The sequence below is a fragment of the Balaenoptera physalus genome, assembly GCF_965194825.1.
Source record: "Balaenoptera physalus genome assembly, chromosome: 19".
In the NCBI taxonomy this organism is placed as follows: domain Eukaryota; kingdom Metazoa; phylum Chordata; class Mammalia; order Artiodactyla; family Balaenopteridae; genus Balaenoptera; species Balaenoptera physalus.
In genome coordinates, this window is record NC_138900.1 from 54,534,433 (window position 1) to 54,554,914 (window position 20,482).

The window sequence follows — 20,482 nt, forward strand, 5'->3', positions numbered from 1 at the left end:
GCCTCTCCTAAAGCAACCCAGGCTCCTTCATGCTCTCTCACCTGGGAGAAGCCAGAGCGGAATACCTGAAGAGAAGGGCTGGCTGGCAGGGTTCACAGGGGCTGGGAGGGCCTGTGTCAGCCTGGTCCCTGTGCTTCATGCGTCCACGCACTGCGAACAGGGAGAAGGATCCTGTAGATGGCAGAGGACCCTGGGCTAACCACTCTGCTCTGTCCCACTTCCTCCCACTCTCTCTGTGAACCCAGGTGATCTTCCGAAACGAGGTGACCAACGAGTTCCTATACTACACGGTGAGTTTCAGGGTCATCCCTTCAGGCGTCATCAAAACCATCGAGATGGTGAGCCCTGTCCGGCAGAGCACATCGGCCTCCATCAAGGTGGAGAACCCCCTGCCCTACTCGGTGACCTTCTCCACGGAATGCAGGGTGCCCGACATCAGCCTGCCCTCCCAGTTTGTGGTGCCGGCCAACTCTGAGGTATGGCCCTGCCTGCCAGGGGCTCCCCGCCCCCATATCTGTGCTGGAGGCTCTGCCCAGGGGGCCTCTGGATCCACGTTCTGCATCCCGTAGTTGGGCCAGCCTTGGCGGTGGTCGGGAGGGCAGGGGATGATCGACTGATCGACCACGCTCCTGTTCTCTCCTTTCCTCTGCTGCCCAAGTCCTCACGTAAACCAGGGCCACATAGAGCTTTAGTTCAGGCATGTAAAAGGGACTTGTCTCTATGATGTGTTTGTTTGCCTTGCTCAAATTTAAAATATTCTTCTTGTTTTTCCTAATTACATAAGTCACATAGAATATATGTGGTGAAAAGGACAGCAAGGGACACATAATAGTGTATCACGTGTACAACACACACACACACATTTGTCTATGTGCTTGTTTATGCACAGACCACTTCAGGGAGGTGGCACAAGAAGGCTTTGACAGTGGTTGGGCAGACATGGCCCAGAGTTATGAACTGGTGGGAAGATAAATGCTCTTTTCATCAGTTTGTCACTCCAAACTCTCACTGTCCGGATTCCATCAAAATCTCTTCTGTTTCCCCAACTTCAGCCCACCTGGCCTGTTCCCTGCACTCCCACTCTGTCTCTTCCTTCACTTTCAGAATCTAGTTATCTGTTTTGTTCTTCAGAGAGAGTCTCCATGCCCTTTATCTTATTGTATTTTTATATTTTTCACTGTGAACTATACAGAAAAGTATACAAAACATACATATACATATATGTATGTGTACATATAAACATGTATATGCATGTAAACATGTTTGTTTAAACAAAAAATTATGAAATAAATATCTGTTAAACCAATACCCAGGCCAAGAAATAAAAAATTGCCACCTCCCCAGACACCCCTCTCTCCCTCACTCCTAAAAGTTACCACTATCCTTATTTTGTAATGATCATGTCTTGCTTTTAAGCAATATAGTTTAGTTTTGCCTGTTTTTGAACTTTATGCAAAAGAAATCATACTATGTACATTCTGTAATGTTTTATTTCTTTCGCTCAGAGTTGTGAATTGTGACGGTCCTCCATGCCATTGCCCACAGCTGAGGTTCATTCATCCTCACCGCTGTAGACTATCCTAAATGACTAGACCACAATTTAGATATCCATCCTACTATGGCCAGACATTTGTGTTGGTTTCAACATTTGGCTATCGTGGAAAATGCTGCTATGGTTCTTTTTGCACAAGCGCCCTCTTGATGCACATGCGCCTGTATTTCTCCACAGTGTACACCCGGGAGTGGAATCCCTGGGTCATAGGGTGTGCCTGCCTCTAACTGCCAACCAGTAGATAACTGCCAATCAGCAACGCGAGTTCACCAACCCCTGGTATTGTCAGAATTTTTTAAAGTTTACCAATCTGATAGACTCCTAATAAACTGGTAACTCCCTTTTTACATACAGATTGATTTTAGTTGGGTAATAGTCTGTGTAGGAGATTTGCCTCTGTGTTCATGAGTGAGAATGGACCACAGTCTTCCTTCCTCATACTCTTTGTCCAGTTTGGGTGTCACTTTTGCTAATTTTCTCGCTTTCTCGATTCTGTGAAAGAGTTTATAAAAGATTGAAATTATGTCTTCTTTGAACTCACTGGTGAAGCCACTGAGGCCTGGTGTTTTCTTTGTGGGAAGATTGTCTACTACTGATTTAATTCTTTCAGTGGGTTACTGGACTATTTAGATGTTCTGTTTCTTCCTGAGTCAGTAATAAGAGCACTTTCATTTCATCGATATAGTGAAAATATTGGTATAACATTGTTACTATCCTCTTATTACCTTTTTTTTTGTTTTTTGATTTTTTTTGGTACTCAAAAAAGCCTCATTTTTTAAAAATTAATTTTTATTGGAGTATAGTTTCTTTACAGTGTTGTGTCAGTTTCTGCTGTACAGTAAAGTGAATTAGCTATACATATACGTATATCCCCTCTTTTTTGGATTTCCTTCCCATTTAGGTCACCACAGAGCATCGAGCAGAGTTCCCTGTGCTATACCGTAGGTTCTCATTAATTATCTATTGTATACATAGTAGTGTATATATGTCAATCCCAATCTCCCAATTCATCCCACCCCCCAACCCCCGGTATCCATACATCTGTTCTCTACATCTGTGTCTCTATTTCTGCTTTGCAAGTAAGTTCATCTGTATCATTTTTCCAGATTCCACAAATAAGTGATATTATACGATATTTGTTTTCCTCTTTCTGACTTACTTCACTCATTCTCTAGGTCCATCCATGTCTCTGCAAATTGCACAACTCCGTTCCTTTTTATGGCTGAGTAATATTCAATTGTATATATGTACCACATCTTCTTTATCCATTCTTCTGTTGATGGACATTTAGGTTGCTTCCATGTCCTGGCTATCGTTAATAGTGCTGCAATGCACATTGGGGTGCATGTGTCTTTTTGAATGGTTTTCTCTGGGTAAATGCCTAGGAGTGGGATTGCTGGATCATATGGTAGCGCTATTTTTAGTTTTTTAAGGAACCTCCATACTGTTCTCCATAGTGGCTGTATCAATTTACATTCCCACCAACAGTGCAAGAGGGTTCCCTTTTCTCCACACCCTCTCCAGCATTAATTGTTTGTAGAGTGTTTGATAATGGCCATTCTGACTGGCATGAGGTGATACCTCATTGTAGTTGTGATTTGGATTTCTCTAATAATTAGTGATGTTGAGCATCTTTTTGTGTGTTTGTTGGCCATCTGTATGTCTTCTTTGGAGAAATGTCTATTTAGGTCTTCCACCCATTCTTCGATTGAGTTGTTTGTTTTTCTTGATATTGTGCTGCATGAGCTGTTTGTATATTTTGGAGATTAATCCCTTGTTGGTTGCTTTGCTTGCAAATATTTTCTCCCATTCTGAGGGTTGTCTTCTCGTTTTGTTTATGGTTTCCTTTGCTGTGCAAAAGGTTTTAAGTTTAATTAGGTCCCATTTGTTTATTTTTGTTTTTATTTTCACTACTCTAGGAGGTGGGTCAGAAAAGATCTTGCTGTGATTTATGTCAAAGAGTGTTCTGCCTGTGTTTTCCTCTAAGAGTTTTATAGTGTCCAGCCTTACTTTTAGGTCTTTAATCTATTTTGAGTTTATTTTTGTGTATGGTGTTAGGAGGTGTTCTGATCTCATTCTTTTACATGTAGCTGTCCAGTTTTCCCAGCACCACTTATTGAAGAGACTGTCAAAAAAAAGCTTCATTTTTAATTTAGCTTTCTGACTCTGTGCTTTTGCCTTCAATACTTTCTCAACGATTTTGTTCTCAATAAGGAGAGCATGTTTGATCCTGTCACTGACACATTTAGCACACAGGGAGCTACCAGAGGCCCAGCTGACATGTTTTTTCATTTTAGACCACCTCATAAGAACTTTAGGTCTCACAGCACGAATCTTATTACCTTTTTTATGTGACGTCCCCTTTTCATTTCTAATATTGGTCATTGTGCCTTCTCTCTTTGTTTCTTGATCAACCTTGCTAGAGGTTTCTCAACTTTTTTTTTTTTTTTCCAAAAAAGCATCTTTGGGCTTTGTTGTTACGCTCTATTGTATGGTTGCTTTCTAGTTGATTGATTTCCACTCTTATCTTTGTTATTCCCTTCCTTCTGCTTCCTTTGGGTTAGTGTTGCTTTAACTAATTTCAAAGATAAACGCTTAGGGAATTAACTTGTAGTCTTCTTTATTTTCTAATATACGCACTTAAGATTATAAATCTCCCTTTAAGTACTGCTTTAGCTGCAGCATACAAGTTTTTATATTTATATGTAGTATTTTTCATCATTAAGTTCAAAAGTGTTCTAATTTTCACTATGATTAATACTTCTTTTTTGACTCCTGGTTTATTAGAAGTTTCTTAATTTCCAAAGATGTGGATTTTTCTAGTTACCACGTTTTAAAATTATTTTGTGGTCAGAGAATATATTCCATATTATTTCAGTACTCTAGAATTTTTTTAGACATGCTCTATGGCCCAATATCGTCTTTTTTTAAAATCCTCCACCTCTTTTTGAAAAGAATGTATTTGCTGTTTTGTTGTTCAGTTTTCTTTAGCCTTACTGATAGTTTTGTCTGCTTGTTTGATCAGTTTTAGGAGAGTATATTAACATATACTACTATGATTGTGGATCTGTCTGTTTATCTTTGTAGTTCTGTCATGTTTTGCTTTATGTATATACTTTGAAGCTATATTACTAGTTAAATAAAAATTATAATATCTTTCTGGTGACTTGAAACTCTTTTCATTATAAAGTGATCTTCTTTGTCTCTAGTAACACTTTTTGCCTTAAAATCTATTTTGTCTAATATTAATATAGGTTTCTTTTGGTTAGCATTTGCATGGTGTGGGTTTTTTTTAATCATCACACTTTCAATCTTTTTCTATCCATATAATCTAAACGTGTCTCTTATAAACAGTGTACAGATGAGATGGATTTGGTTTTTTAACCCAGTCTAGCAAGGCTTCCTTTTCACTTGAGCATTCACACCATTTATATTGAGTGTAAATAGTGACGTATTCAGGTGTACATGCAAATCTGTACTTTCTGTTAATCTTATCTGTTCTATGTTTTCTTTTTCTCTGTTTTGTAGTGATCTCTTCCTGGCATGTCTTCATTGTCTATAGCAATATTATTCTGCTCATCATTCACCTTTTTTATTCCTTTTCTGTTGTTCATTCTAACTTTTTCCATGCTTTTAGAAGGAAAAGGTAGCCCTGGATACCTTTTGTAGCTTCACATAACTAAGATTCTCCTGTTGTTACCACAAATATTTTTTAAAATACAGCTTTGTACTTTTTAGGGGTTTTTTTCTTTTTTCTCCCCACCTTTATCTGAGCTTTATCTTTCCTTTGCCCTCAGTGTCTCAGTCACAGTCAAATAGATTCTACTTTCAGAGGTTTCTCTTGGCACAAGGTTTTGTCTTAGAAGGGAGTTTAAGTAACTTGGTTTTAAGCTGCCCCACGTCACCCAATCTTATTGTGACATGTTTGCAGTTAGCGATAAACTAGAGCCTGAGATCATCCTTCCAGCTTAGGCTGCTGTTGTCAGTTGTCCTGTCAAGTTTCCCAGGTTGAGTGGGACCCTCAATCTAGGGTGATTCTCTGGCTCTCAGACTGATGTTCCTTTGCTCTCTCTCCCACTCCTCCCACACAGTGGCTTACTCACACCAGTCTCATGACTGTGAGTAATCAGCCCTACTCACCCATCTTTTGGAGTTGGTAGCTTATCTTTTCACTTAGTTATGTTATAGATGTTGTCGTTAAGCTGGTTGGTCTGAGTGTTTTGTGGGGGATTTGGGAAGACTGTGCAGTGGCTGCTGCTATCATCTTGCTCAAAACCTGGAACTGGTTTTAATGTATGACGTGAGGCAAGAGTCATGTTTCCTTTTTCTCCAAGTGAATATAAATCATCTCAGACTGTGGTACTACAAAGACCGTCTTTTCTGCACTGATTTACATGGCCATTTGTGAAATAAATCAAGTGTCCATATATGCATGGATCTGTTCTAGGTTTCCTATAATATAATAATGACTCAGTTTCTGAACTTGTACCAATGCCACGGCATCCTAATTATTACAGTTTTATAGTATAGTTTGATATATGGCCAAGCAAGCAGTCACTCTAGCTTTATATTAAGACTTAATAATCTCTTATATTCTTTTTTTTCAAGAGTACCTTGGCAAGAATAGCATTGCATTTTTGGCCCTTTGCATTTCCATATATATTTTTAAATCAGCTTGTCAAGTTCCTTAAAAAAAAAAAAAAACTCTGTTGGGATTTTGATTGGGATTAAATTAAGTCTATAGATTATTTTAAGAATGTATAAGTTTTCTGGGGTATTCCCTGGTGGTCCAGTGGTTAAGACTCCACGCTTTCACTGTCAAAGGCCTGGGTTCAATCCCTGGTCGGGGAATTAAGATCCCACAAGCTGTGTGGTGCGGAAGGAAAAAAAAAAAAGAATGTATAAGTTTTCTGTTGATCCACAACAAATTATTCCAAAACTCAGCAACTTAAAACAACAGACATTTATTACCTACACAGTTTCTGAGGATCAGAAATCTAAGAGCAGCCGCCTAACCAGGTGGTTTTGGCTCAGGAGCTTTCATGAGGATGTCAGTTGTCAGCCAGGACTCTAGGCATCCCTAGGCTTGACTGGGGCTGGATAATCTGCTTCCAAACTCACTCACGTGGTTGGTTGTTGGAAAAGTCCTAGTTCCTTGCTGGCTGTTAGCTGGAGGCTTCAGTTCCTCACCATGTGGCCTCTCCCGCGAGCTGCTTTCAACGAGGCAGCTCACGTACCTTAGAGTGAGCGATCTAAAAGAAAGTGAGGGGACTTCCCTGGTGGCGCAGTGATTAAGAATCCGCCTGCCAATGCAGGGGACACGGGTTTGATCCTGGGCCGGGAAGATCCCACATGCCGCGGAGCGACTAGGCCCATGCGCCACAACTACTGAGCCCGCGTACCACAACTACTGAAGCCTGCATGCCTAGAGCCCGTGCTCTGCAGCAAGAGAAGCCACCACAATAAGAAGCCCGTGCACCGCAACAAAGAGTAGCCCCCGCTCGCCGCAACTCAAGAATAGCCTGCACGCAGCAACGAAGACCCAACACAGCCAAAAAAATAAAAAATAAAAAAAATAAAATAATGTGAGGCAGCAAAGAAGAAAGAGGGTGCACAAGACAGAAACCACAGTCTTTTCCTCTTAATCTCAGAAGTGACACGCCATCTCTTCTGCCACATACTTGTGGTCACATAGACCAACCTGGTTCAGTGTGGGAGAGGACTATACAAGGGTGTGAATACCAGGAAGTGGGGGTTACTGGGGGCCATCTTGGAGCCTGTCTGTCATAGGGGAGAATTTGAATCTTTATAGTATTGAGATTTCCAACCCATGAGCAAATCTCCATTAAGCCTTCTTTAATTTCTCTCAATAATATGTTTTTTTGTTTTCTATGTAGAGGCTTTACTCGTCTTTTGTTAGATTTATTTCTAGGTTTTGTATATTTTGATGCTATTATAAATAGCATCTTTTTAAAATTTCATATTCTAAATATTTGTTGCAGTCATTTAGAAATATAACTGATTTTTGTATATCACCTTTTACCCAAATATCTTATAAATAAAATTCACTTAATAATAATTTAAATTGTAGATTCTTGTATTTTGTACATGTACAATCATATCATCTGTAAGTAATTACAATTTTGTTTCTTCCGTTCTAAACCTTTTCCTTTAAGTACTTTTTCATGCCTTATAGGGCTATCTAGGACCTCCAGAACAATGGTGACCAGAAAGGCAACAGAAGGCATTGTCTTGCTCCTGATCTTGAAGGGAAAGCTTTCAAAGTTTCACCATTTATTATGATGTTTGTTTTGGGTTTCTTATAGGTACCCTTTATCAGATTAAGGATATCTCCTATTCCTAGTTTGCTAAGAGCTTTTTTAAAAACACTATGAATGGATGTTGAGTTTTATCAAATACTTTTACTGCATCTATTGAGATGCTCATTTGATTGTTTTCCTTTTAGTTTGTTAATGTGGCAACTGATTGGTTTTTCCAGCGTTAAACCAATTCATTCACGGAATAAGCCCAACTTAGTCATGTAGTATTCTCTTTTTTATATGTTGCTGGATCAGTTGGATAACATTTTTATTAGACATTTTGTATATGTTCAGTAGGGAAACTGGCATCCAATTTTCCTTTCTCCTTGTTGGATTCTGATGTCAAGATTATGTTAGTTGAGGTAGGTTTCCTCTTTTTCTTTTCTCTGGAAGAACTTGTGGAATATTAGATTGGTAGAACTTAAAAGTAAAGCTTTGTGATCTGGAATTTTGTTAAGGGAAATTTTTTTTTTTACTATTGATTAAATATCTTTAATGGTTATAGGACTATATGGGTTTTCTTTATCTTTTTGAGTCTGTTTCTGTAATTTATATTTGTTTATACATTTGTCCATTTTCATCCAAATTTTTTTAATTGTGGTAAGATCATGTAAATTTTTGTACTGTATTCTCTGTTAAACATCTACAATAATTTTAGTGATATCCTCTTTATTTTATTGTTCAGTAAGAAGTAGTTTTCTTTTGTTTTCTTTTTAATAAATTTTATTTTTGGCTGTGTTGGGTCTTCGTTGCTGCGTGCGGGTTTTCTCTAGTTGTGGCGAGCGGGGGCTACTCTTCGTTGCAGTGCACGGGCTTCTCATCGCGGTGGCTTCTCTTGTTGTGGAGCACGGGCTGTAGGTACACGGGCTTCAGTAGTTGTGGCTCACGGGCTTAGCTGCTCTGTGGCATGTGGGATCTTCCCAGACCAGGGCTCAAACCATGTCCCCTGCATTGGCAGGTGGATTCTTAACCACTGCGCCACCAGGGAAGCCCAGAAGTAGTTTTTTTGATGATCCATTTGTTTATTTATTTATTTATGGCTGTGTTGGGTCTTCGTTTCTGTGCGAGGGCTTTCTCTAGTTGCGGCAAGCGGGGGCCACTCTTCATCGCGGTGCGCGGGCCTCTCACTATCGCGGCCTCTCGTTGCGGAGCACAAGCTCCAGATGCGCAGACTCAGTAATTGTGGCTCACGGGCCTAGTTGCTCCGTGGCATGTGGGGTCTTCCCGGACCAGGGCTCGAACCCGTGTCCCCTGAATTGGCAGGCGGATTCTTAACCACTGCGCCACCAGGGAAGCCCAGAAGTAGTTTTTTAAAAAAAAACAACAATACCCACTCATGATAAAAACAAAATTTTAAACCTACAAAAGTACATGAAATAGAAAGTAAAAGTCCCCACAGTCCCATTTCCCCCACCCTAAGATAACTACTGGTAACAATTCGACATACCCTTGTCTCTTTTCTGTACATATATAGACATAATCTTCTCCATAAAAATAAGCTCATATACATTTCTAGAGCTTTATATACATTTCTAGAACCTTCTTTCTCCCACTTAAAATATTACCAACACCTTTTATTTCAATGCTTAGAGCTTTGCCTCTTCCTTTGTAATGGCTACATAATATTCCACTGAGGTGAATAAAGAATACTTTATTTACCCAATCTCTTACTGCTAATGCATTTGAATTGTTTCCCTTGTTTTGCTATTATAAGCAGTACTCCTTGGTTCTTGTTTTGTTTTGCTTTGGATGATAATAGAGGAAGGAGAAAGCCTCCCCCAAATGATGATAGAACCCAGGAAACTGTTCAGAGATTGGCTATGAGCAAAGAAAGAACTGCCTGACCTTCAGCCCTCCTGCTCCTCCAGCCCACCCACCCCCATCTCCATAATTATGCTTCTCAAGGGAGGATCCAGTACCTATTTTTAGATTCAAAGAGATTCCAGATACAGAAATACGCAGACTAGGGAAAGGTAGAAGGGGTCCAGAGGAGGAAAAGTGGGCTGGTTTGGACAGAGGTTCCCCAGGCTCAAGATCAGTATGAGCATCTGCTACCAGCCTGCTGTGAGGTCACCCGGGGGCAGAGGATGGGTCAGACGTTCAGCCTCACAGGAGCCTTTGTCTTCTCTTGCAGGGCACATTCTCATTTGAATTCCAGCCCTTGAAAGCTGGAGAAACCTTTGGGAAACTAACACTGCACAACAGTGATTTGGGTTACTACCCATATGAGCTCAGTTTGAAGACCACGCCAGCACTGCCTGAAAAGCCTGTCCACTTCCAGGCTGTTCTTGGCAGTGGCCAGAGCATCTTTGCCAAGTTCACCAATTACGCCCGGCAGAAGACAGAATACTACTGCAGGGTGAGCAGCCCCTGCCTCACCCTCTGCCCTGCGCTTTCCAGAAGTCTGGGCTCCAAAATAATGGGAGGGGGACGCGGGGGGTGCAGAAATGTGAACTCAGACTCAGGTGCTTTATCTAGTTGGAAACTCCCAGCTAGAAACAAAGAGTACCAGGCCTGGGTTCTTCCTCACAGACTTTCTAGCGTAACAAGCTGGGGTTGGGGTAGGGGGAGTTTTGCTTCCCACAACATACTCAGTGGTCAGTACAGCGAGACAATAGAGCTTAGTGGTCATGAGTATCAGCTGTGGAATCCAGCAGACCTGGATCTGAATCCTGGCTTCACCGTTTACTCTTTGTATGAATAGTTTACTAACACTCTCACAGGATAGCTGTCAGGATTTTTAAATAGGTATATAAAACTAATCCTGGCCCATAGTAAGTGTTCCATATATGTTACCTATTAAATCAGTGTGAATATAGGATTAACTACTGAAACAGAAAGCCCCGCAAACCAACAAAATAGTAGTTTATTCCCCTCTCAAATAGCAGTGTGGGCATAAGCAGTTTGGGCTGGAATGGCAGCTCCATGACATCAGGCACCCAGACCCTTCTTTCCTGATGCTCTTCCCTCTATAGGGAGTCGCTTCGGTCCACACGGACCAAGATGGTTTACTGTGACATCCACATTGCAGCCAGCTACCTGGGGAAAACGGGGAAGCTGCATACATCACTTCCACTCACATTCCATTGAAGAAAACTTCATATGACCACACCCAGCAGCAAGGGGAGCTAGGAGTGTAGCCTTGCACTGGGTGGCCGTGTGCCCGGTTAACATCAGAGTCCCATGGCCATGGTCACAAGGCATAGGCTCTATTTTTAACTGAGGTATAGTTGATGTACAGTATTTTATAAGTTTCTGGTGTACAACATAGTGAGTCACGACTTTTAAAGAGGCATAGGCTCTTGATCATCCCCATCTGTCAGGAGAAGCCTGGTTATTCCGTAGTAACAAACAGCCCCAATATCTCAGTGGCTTAAAACAACAAAGGTTTGCCTCCCGTTCGTGCTTCTCTATCCAGGGAGGGTAAGCAGGGGAGGGACTCTGCTCTTCACAGCCACTCGGGGATCCAGGCTGAGGGGCAACCACTATCTCAGATGTTTCCAGTCATAGCAGCAGAGGGGTGAAAAGACCCCAGAGGGACTTGCTCTGGCAAATAAATGCTCTAGTGTGGAAGGGACACCTTGCACTTCTACCCTCAACTTACTGTCCAGAACTAGTCCCACCCGTCCGCGAGGAGCCAGAATCTCCGCTCCTCCAGGTGCAGTGGAAGGAAAGAAGCACGGGATACGGGGGAGCAGCACCCAGGACCGCCACCCATCTCATCCCGCTGGGTGTCTATTTAACATCTCTTGGCCTTGGTTTCTTTGTAGTAAAACGGGGATAGACTAGTAACACCTACTCTTCAAGGGAGTTTTAAGGGCACAGCTTTTGTATGACCTGCCCGTCCTCACGCAAGTGTAGGTTGCTCATGTCGGAGGGTGGGGAGCTGGGGACGGACCTGAACTGCTGGTTTGCTCTTCAGGGTCCTGGGTGAGCCGAGCGCGTTTGTTCCCCTTTCAGACCGACTGTCCAGACTTCCACACGGAAAAGGTCATCTACGCGGCCCCCGGGGTGCAGGGCGGCACCGAGGTGAGTGTGGAGGTGTACTTCGAGCCCAGCCGCCTGGGCGAGAGCAAGGGCATCCTGAGCCTGTCATCGCTCGTGGGCGGCGAGTACCTCATCCCCCTCTTCGGAGTGGCTCTGCCCCCCAAGCCGCAAGGCCCCTTCCTGATCCGAGCCGGGTACAGCATAGTCATCCCCTTCAAGAACGTCTTCTACCACCCAGTCTCCTTCTCCTGCACGGTGGAGAACCCGGCCTTCTCCGTCCGCGCCGTAGACTCCGTGAAGCCCAAGAAGATCAACAACATCACGGTCTACTTTGGAGGAAACCCATCAGGCAGCAAAACGCCCATCACCAGCAAGCTGATTGTAGCCTGCCCTCCCGGCGAAGGCAGCGACACTGGAATTAAATGGGTTTATTACCTGAAGGGGATCACCCCGTAGTGGGAACCAGGGTCCGCGGCATCATGGAAAAGCCATCTCCTCAGCCTGAATACCTACGTGTTGTTCTAGCCCTGCGAAGAATAGAGAAAATAACCAGAATTCTAAAGGTACTGTTTTATCCTCCAATTCAATTACAGGGGCACTTATTTCTACATTATATGAATTCCAAATATTTGTATGAAATATAGATATTCCACATTAAACATGGTAACTACACAAAATAGAGCTATATTTTACTTGGCAAGGGCAAGTCTCTTCATTTAGTTTCTTAATATATCTCCAAAGCCCAAGCACTATGTAATAATGCTCATGTTTAATAAGATGACACAGGTCTTACACTCATGACCTTCCATCATACAGCACTTAGCAGTGTATGACTCTGGGGCCCCGCAGTTTCTTTGTAAAACCCATGGCTTTTTAAAGCCACGACTACTTTGACGTGGTATTTTATTCTGCTTTCACATAAAAGTCAAATAAGTCACTACTTTCAAAGCAATGAGCAGATACTTTAGGGCAGTTATTGCAGGGACAGAGGTCGGGATGCTCCCTCCGTCTCTGAATCCCAGATCTGTTTCCCACAGAAAGTTCTCGCTGAAGGCCAGGTCCTGGAGAGATGCTAATAGACACCCCGGTTCCCCACCCCCAGCCCCGTGCACAGCACTCAGCCTATGATGGAGCAGTGATTCTCCTCCTAATTCTGGTCCAGACCCCACCTCCCCAAATACTGATTTAATCCGTCTGGGGAGGGACATGGCATCATTTCTTTTCAGCTTGTGTGGCAGTGTTGAGAACCAGTGCCACAGATCAAAACCCACCTGGCCATGAATGGTGCAACCAGTCAGGAATCTACTTCTAGAGAGAGGACCACGTCCTAGTGTCATGTATTTTAAACTGCAGCCGTTTTGTGCACGCATAAAGGGTGACGTTCTAAGTTGGTGCCTTTCTTCAGAAGGAAAGCACCGTGGAAGCCCCACCTCCAAGGAGAAGCAGGCATGTGCAGACTCTCCCCCAGGGCCTGCAGTGGTATTAGTAGAGCCACTTACCTGTTGGCACCACCTGTTGAAATAAAGGTGGTTAAAGACTGGCCCTGGAGTGGACTTGCTTCTGCACAAATGCACACACTCACCTATGCCTGAGGGTCCCCAGCGTCCACCTCCTGCCCTCTCCTCCTCCCCTCCAGCCTACCTGCAAGAGAAGATGGAGGCAAAAAAGAAGATGGCCATTTGGGAATGGCTGCTCCAAAGAGGTGGCGCTCAAAAATGATCCCTGGGGGACTTCCCTGGTGGCGCAGTGGTTGAGAATCCGCCTGCCAATGCAGGGGACGCGGGTCCGAGCCCTGGTCTGGGAAGATCCCACATGCCGCAGAACAACTAGGCCCATGAGCCACAACTACTGAGCCTGTGCGTCTGGAGCCTGTGCTCTGCAACTAGAGGCCGCGATAGCGAGAGGCCCGCGCACCGCGATGAAGAGTGGCCCCCGCTCGCCGCAACTAGAGAAAGCCCTCGCACAGAAACGAAGACCCAACACAGCCAAAAATAAATTAATAAATTAATAAATTTTAAAAAAAAAAGTTTAAAAAACAAAATGATCCCTGGGGACTTCCCTGGTGGCACAGTGGTTGAGAATCTGCCTGCCAATGCAGGGGACACGGGTTTGAGCCCTGGTCTGGGGGGATCCCACATGCCGTGGAGCAACTAAGCCCGTGAGCCATAACCACTGAAGCCCACGCGCCTAAGAGCCCGTGCTCCGCGGTGGGAGAGGCCACTGCAATGAGAGGCCTCAGCTCGCCACAACTTAGAGAGGGCCCGCGCGCAGCAACGAAGACCCAATGCAGCCAAAAATAAATAAAATAAATAAATAAATTTATTTTTTTTAAAAAATGATCCCTGGACCTGCAACCTCAGCATTGCCTGGGAATTTATTAAAAATGCAAATTCTCAGGGCCCACCCCAGACCTATTGAGTCAGAAACTCCAGGGGTGTGGCCCAGCAATCTGTGTTTTAACAAGACCTTATAGCTACTAGAGGTGTTTTTTCTGTTTTTTTTTTTCTGATCCATATATCCTTTTTTTTTTTTTAACATCTTTATTGGAGTATAATTGCTTTACAATGGTGTGTTTAATGGACAGATTCTTCCATCTCTTTGTACCTCCCGCCGCCCCTCAGCCCATTACACTTGACACACAGCTAGTACCAAATGAAGCCTGTCCTAAAGCATCTGCAGACGCACACTTAATAGTTCATTTTTGTAGCCACTAAAGACCCTGCTGATAGGAATAAAGACAAAGAACAAGAAGACAGATACGTCCAGTGATTAAACGAGCAAACAATGCACTAAGCAGCAAACTGAGAGGGCACAGAGCCCAACGAGCTAGTCCTCTAACTGGCAAATACACGGAGTCTGAAAAAACCGCTGGTTCTCAAATTTAGTATCTATCAGAATCGCCCCAAGGACTTGCTAAACCACAGACTGCTGGGCCACCCTCAGAGGGCCTGATTTAGTAGGTTTGTGCGGGCCCGAGCATTCGCATTTCTGCCAAGTCCTGGGCGATGTTTGCTGCTGACCTGAAGCCACTGCCTCCTCACATCAGCATCACGTGGGAACATGCTAGGAATGCAGGCTCTCAGGCCCGGCCCCAGACCTACTAGTCAGAAGCTGCATTTTAATGACATCTCCAGGGGGTTTGTGTGCACACTGCAGTGCAGACCGCTGCTTTAAAGGCGCCAGCAGAACTTGAGACTTTGCTGAATCCACAGCCCTAACGCTCTTCATTAGAGCCCTGGAGAGGAGTCTCACCAACTCTGCTTTCAGCCGAAGTGAATGAAATGGTTGCCCACCCCCCAAAGTCCCTCCTCCCACCCACTCCCCAGAGGCAGAGCTGGGGGGAGGGGAGCAATTGGCCCACCACCACCTTCTTCTAAACGGGTACCTTTTCAACACTTCTAAACCTAGTATGATAAACAATCATTAAGACTGCAGGAAAGACGGAGGAAGCCGTGCAGAAGTTGGCTAAAACACCCACGGTCACAGTCCGAGCGTGATGAGACTCAAGATTCCTCTAACTGGGACTTCCCTGGTGGCACAGTGGTTAGGAATCTGCCTGCCAATGCAGGGGACACGGGTTCGAGCCCTGGTCTGGGAAGATCCCACATGCCGCGGAGCAACTAAGCCCGTACACCACAACTACTGAGCCTGCGCTCTAGAGCCCGCAAGCCTCAACTGCTGAGCCTGCATGCCACAACTACTGAAGCCCGCGCACCTATAGCCCGTGCTCTGCAACAAGAGAAGCCACCGCAATGAGAAGCCCGCGCACCGCAACAAAGAGTAGCCCCCGCTCGCTGCAACTAGAGAAAGCCCGTGCGCAGCAACGAAGACCTAACACTGCCAAAAATTAATTAATTAATTAAAAAAAAAAAGATTCCTCTACCTGTGAAGGTCAGGACTCAGATATGTTCCCTTGAGGCTGCAGGGCTCCAGCCACCACCCCAGACACTGGCTGCTACAGAAACTGGCCACTTCCCACCACCTGCAAAATGGTGCCTTTAGGTGGCCAGGGGCAACTCCCCTCCTTCAGCCCTGCTCCAGCTCCCCCCAAGCCACTGAGTCTAGAGCACAAGCCTCAGGCCTGGAGTGAGGAGGCAGACCGGCCTCCCTGGGACCAAGCACCCAGCTCAGACCCTGCCCCAGCATGAACCCCCTTCCAGGATGACTTGAGATGGGGTACATCGCTTTCCTATAGGTGGTTCTTATGTTTCCTTGGCCTCAAAAAAGGCAATGACAAAATCGTTTCATATTGGCAAGTTTGGAATGGCAGAGTGGCTCAACAGAGAGCTGAAGGGGAGGCTTGGTGAAAACAAGCATCCTGACGAAAGCTTGTGGAAGTTACATTTGAAAGAACGCATTATCAGCAAATGAAACCAGGAGACATCTCACTGGGGGGTGTTCAGAAAATATCAGGGCCCAGGTGGCACAATTCCAGAGACCATTGTGCACGGAAAACAATGTGAATGAGGCCCCCCCCGACACTGTTCGACACAGAGGCCCTGGTGAGTGTGGCATCCTAAGTCTAACCACTTTGGGCGAGTCCTGCCTCAGGTCAGAGGTGATTGATTATACCGTGACGTCATGAGGGCCTGCTGGATCTGAAGAAATCCCAAGTTTGGGATCTCCCAAACCTCTCATACCCTCAACATGTTGCCCTGACACTCCAGCAAAATCACACTGCTGTTGGAGAAACTGCTTTGTGCAATTCAAGATTCAGATGCAGTTTCTTACAGTGTCACCAGCACCCTCCTGCAACAATGCCCATAAGTTATGTAACACCAACAAGGCCTCATCACACATATGTGCAGATGAGTTATAACTGTGAAGTGATGGCCACTGTGCAACCAGCCATACTAATTATCCACTAGTCTGGAAGAGTCTGAGCATGGCAGGCCCGGCCACCAGGGAAAGAGGAGAAGTGAGCACATAGAGAAGGCAATGGTGGCCCTTGGGCTTTATTCTCAGTACCAACGCCAGTCCAATTATGCATAAATAACCTTAACTAGTTGACATTTTCCAAGATGTCAGAAAAAAAAATAACAGTTATTTTCAGGAACTTCTGAACTAAAGGTAGGACAAAGCATTGGTTTCGGCCTTGAATGAAAAACTGGTTTCTTAGCAACCTAGGCCAGAATGTGATTTCAGAAGAAAAGAGTTCCTTCTGGTAAAAAATACATTTCCTTACTGTTTCAATTATTAAAAAACTGTATCACATTATGACCCATGGGAAATTCAGTTCACCTTTAAGAAAAAGCCAAACCAAACAGCAAAAGAAACAGATGAAATATTATATTAGATATGGACCTAGTGGAAATGAATACACACTAGAGAAATAGATCCAAATCATTCCCATTGATTTTTTTGTGTGCATTGTTTTACCTCAACCATCATCAAAATTCTAAAGACATAAACTTTGCAAGACATTTAGAAATGTCCTTATCAGTGCTACTTGGTATCAAGGTAAGGGGAGGAACCTATTAAGCAAATCATTTTCTTCTGGAGATGAATCTATATTTGGGGCAGTTTTCAGGTTGTTGGTGCACCCGCCTTCATTTGTCAGATTGTGTTGGCAAGGGTTTTAAAAGCTGTGAAAACCCCACCAATAAAGGAAAGCACATTTTTCACAGATTTTTCTAGACACAATTCTTCCATGACTTGCTGAGTTTGGGGATAGCTCCTGTATTTGTTTTCTATGGCTGCATAACAAATTATCACAAATCTAGCAGCTTAAAACAACACAAATGTCTTCTCAGTTTCCATGGGTCAGGAGTCCAAAATGTACTAAATTGGGTTCTTGGCTCAGGCTCCCACAGGCTGAAATCAACATGCCAGCCAGCTGCATCCTCATCTGGAGGCTCAGCTGGGGAAAGATTATCTTCCAAACTCCCTCAGTGTGTTGACAATATTCATTTCCTGGCAGCCATTTCACTGATGTATCATTTTCTTGGCAACTGACAACAGGGGACCAATTTTAGCAACAAAAGACCACGCTCAGGTCCTTACCAAGTGATCCATCATAGACAGTTCACTGTTGTTATTATCGACTCCTCAGGGCCAGCAGGAGAGTATCTCTCCCGTTTAAAATCTCTCCTAACTTCTTTTAAGGCCTCTACTTATTAGGTCAGGCCCACCCAGGATTATCTCCCTTTTTAGTAACTCTAAGTCAAGTGATTAGGGACATTAATTAGATCTGCAAAGTATCTTCTATATAACATGACAATTGTTAGAATGACAGTCCATCATATTTACAAGACTTAATCACAGTTGAAGGGAGGGGATTGCACAGGGTGTATAGCAAAAAGGGTGGGACTCTCAGGGACCATCTTCGAATTCTATGTACCATAGCCCCTCACTTGTGTCCCATAGATTCTGATCTGTTGTTTGAGGATAACACTCCATTTTCAAGACTGTTACAAGCTTTACATGACTGCTTTTCACTCATTAGAAAAAAGTACAACCAGTGTTATTTCATATTGTTAAAAAGAAACAGGCCCCAAATTGATTCACTTGTGCTAAACCCACATCAGCAAACCAAGACTTAATATCTAACCTACTTGTAGTTTCAGCTTCTCCCAGCAATATGACCTTTAGCTAGTTAATCTGGAATTACCTGATCAGCTCTGGTGAAGTAATCTGCATGATAAACAACCCCCTTCTCCAAAGGAAGGTGACATGCCTGAAACAATCTACTTCATTCCTAGCTGCCACCCCCTTCTGCCTATAAAAGCCTTCCATTTTGTTGAGCTCCTTGAAGCTCCTGGCTGCTAAATGGGATGCTGCCAGAGTCATGAATTGTTAAATAAAGCCAATTAGATCCTCAAATTTACTCAGCTGAATTTTGTTTTTTAACAATATTAATCCTCATTGGGTTCCACTGTGGTATTATAGCTTTGTCCTAAGTCCCTGTCCACTGCAGAAGCTTATGATAAGGAACTCTGATGCATCTCCCTGTTACTGCATCTTTAGCCACACTGCATCCATAAAGTGCTTTTTAAATTTTTATCACACAAACTTTGAAGTTTGTGAAACTTCAAAGCGCTTGGAGGGGCCGTTTTATAGTGGATCCACCTGGAGACCTGCAATCAACACATTTGGGGCTTCTGCTGTCTGTAACCCAGCCCTCCAGGGTATCAGAGCATGATAAACACATCCTGAGTCCCAAATGGTGGGGTGACAGCCACTGTTGGTACCTGAGATTTTAGATGGTAGGCAGATAGTTCTGTTTTTAATTGCAATTTATATGTTTTAGAAAAATGTATCACTACTCAAACCCATGTTTTGAAGGCATAAGCAAGGCTAAAGTACGAATTTAAGATTTTTTTTAAGTGAGTTGATTAGAAAGTACTTTTAAAATAACAGTACAAGTGGCTAGGACATAGCGAAAATCAAGATGGTGTTACTCCAATGCGGGAAACATTGGCATATGAGATATTGACTGGTGACTAAGTAGTGAATGAACTAGCAGATTCAGTAAGTATAGAATAAATTATCCTAAGCGAGTCAAGATCCAGGAGCCCCTTCGTTCTCACGAACATCCACAGAAGCCCACCAAGTGCCAAGCCTACCACGTGCGGGCAGTTGACTGCATGGAATACAGGCCCCATTAAGCAGGTCTCAAACCAGACTCAGACTGTTGGGGTCGAAAGCTGGAGTGTGAAGGGAGAAGGTGAAGCCTTGTGGGGCGTGGCCAAACCCCCTGCAGGTGCGTGCGGGGGCGTGGCTGGAGAGGGGCGGGTCCTAGCGGCGGAAGGCGGAAGCTGCTGCAGAGTCACGTGATCTAAGTAACATGGCTGCTGCCCTTTAAGAACTGCAGTGCGGGGGCCAAGTGGGACTCCTGACCGGTTGGGCGGTCGAGGGCTGGTGTGCGGAGACGGGGACCCGGCCCCGGTTACGAGGCGGCGCGCGGCAGCGGAGCGAGACAGGCGGCCCGGGGCGGCGTGGTCCATGAGCCGGCGCCGGAGGCAACGCGGAGCCGCAGACTCCCTTAGTCCCGGCGCGGCCCGGGCTGCCGCGGGCTGAGGAGTCGCGGGGCTCCGGGGATCGCCCCGAGCTGCCACCATGAACCCCGAGAAGGATTTCGCGCCGCTCACGCCCAACACCATGGGTGCCCTCAGTGACAAGCTCTACGAAAGCTGAAGGTGGCGGCGCTGGAGATAGACAGGTAAGAGCCGCGGGCACCCGGGATGGGCGTGGAGAGCGGAGCCGGGACTCCGTCCTGGCTCTGCAGGGGTCCCGCTCTCCGGGCAGCTCCTCACGCCTTTGCAGCCAGTGTTGCTACTCCAGGTTTCAGGCCCTTAGGGCCGTGCTTAAGAGCAGGAGATTGGCAGTCCCAGCTTTGCTTCTGACTGTGTGACGTGGACCAAGTTCTTTAACCTACTGATGCCCCAAAGGGCTGCCGTGAGAATGAAATGACGTAATGTATGTGTGCTGCTTAGGGCTGCGGTGAGAATGAAGCGACATAACGTATATCTGGTGTTTAACACAGTGCCCGGCACATGGTGCGTCCTCAGTGTGGTCTCCATCAAAACGAGCAAATCAGAGAGTGGCTTCTGATGCGAGGGAGGTGGGAAGCGTGAGAATTTGCTAGGGATGTTGACCTGCCTCATTTCTTACCCAGCTTCTG

General features: G+C 44.6%; 1 protein-coding gene across 2 annotated transcripts in view; it reads left to right on the forward strand.

The window, feature by feature from the left end:
• Positions 1-17,487, forward strand: part of HYDIN (HYDIN axonemal central pair apparatus protein) — a 443,025-nt gene extending 425,538 nt beyond the window's left edge. For both annotated transcript variants that reach the window (XM_082438963.1, XM_082438964.1), the window contains 3 exons: positions 246-476; positions 10,007-10,231; positions 11,833-17,487. In XM_082438963.1, coding sequence (XP_082295089.1) covers positions 246-476; positions 10,007-10,231; positions 11,833-12,315 — 939 coding nt within the window. In that variant the 3' untranslated portion in view covers positions 12,316-17,487. The remainder of the gene's footprint in view (positions 1-245; positions 477-10,006; positions 10,232-11,832) is intronic.
• Positions 17,488-20,482: the final 2,995 nt, after the last annotated feature.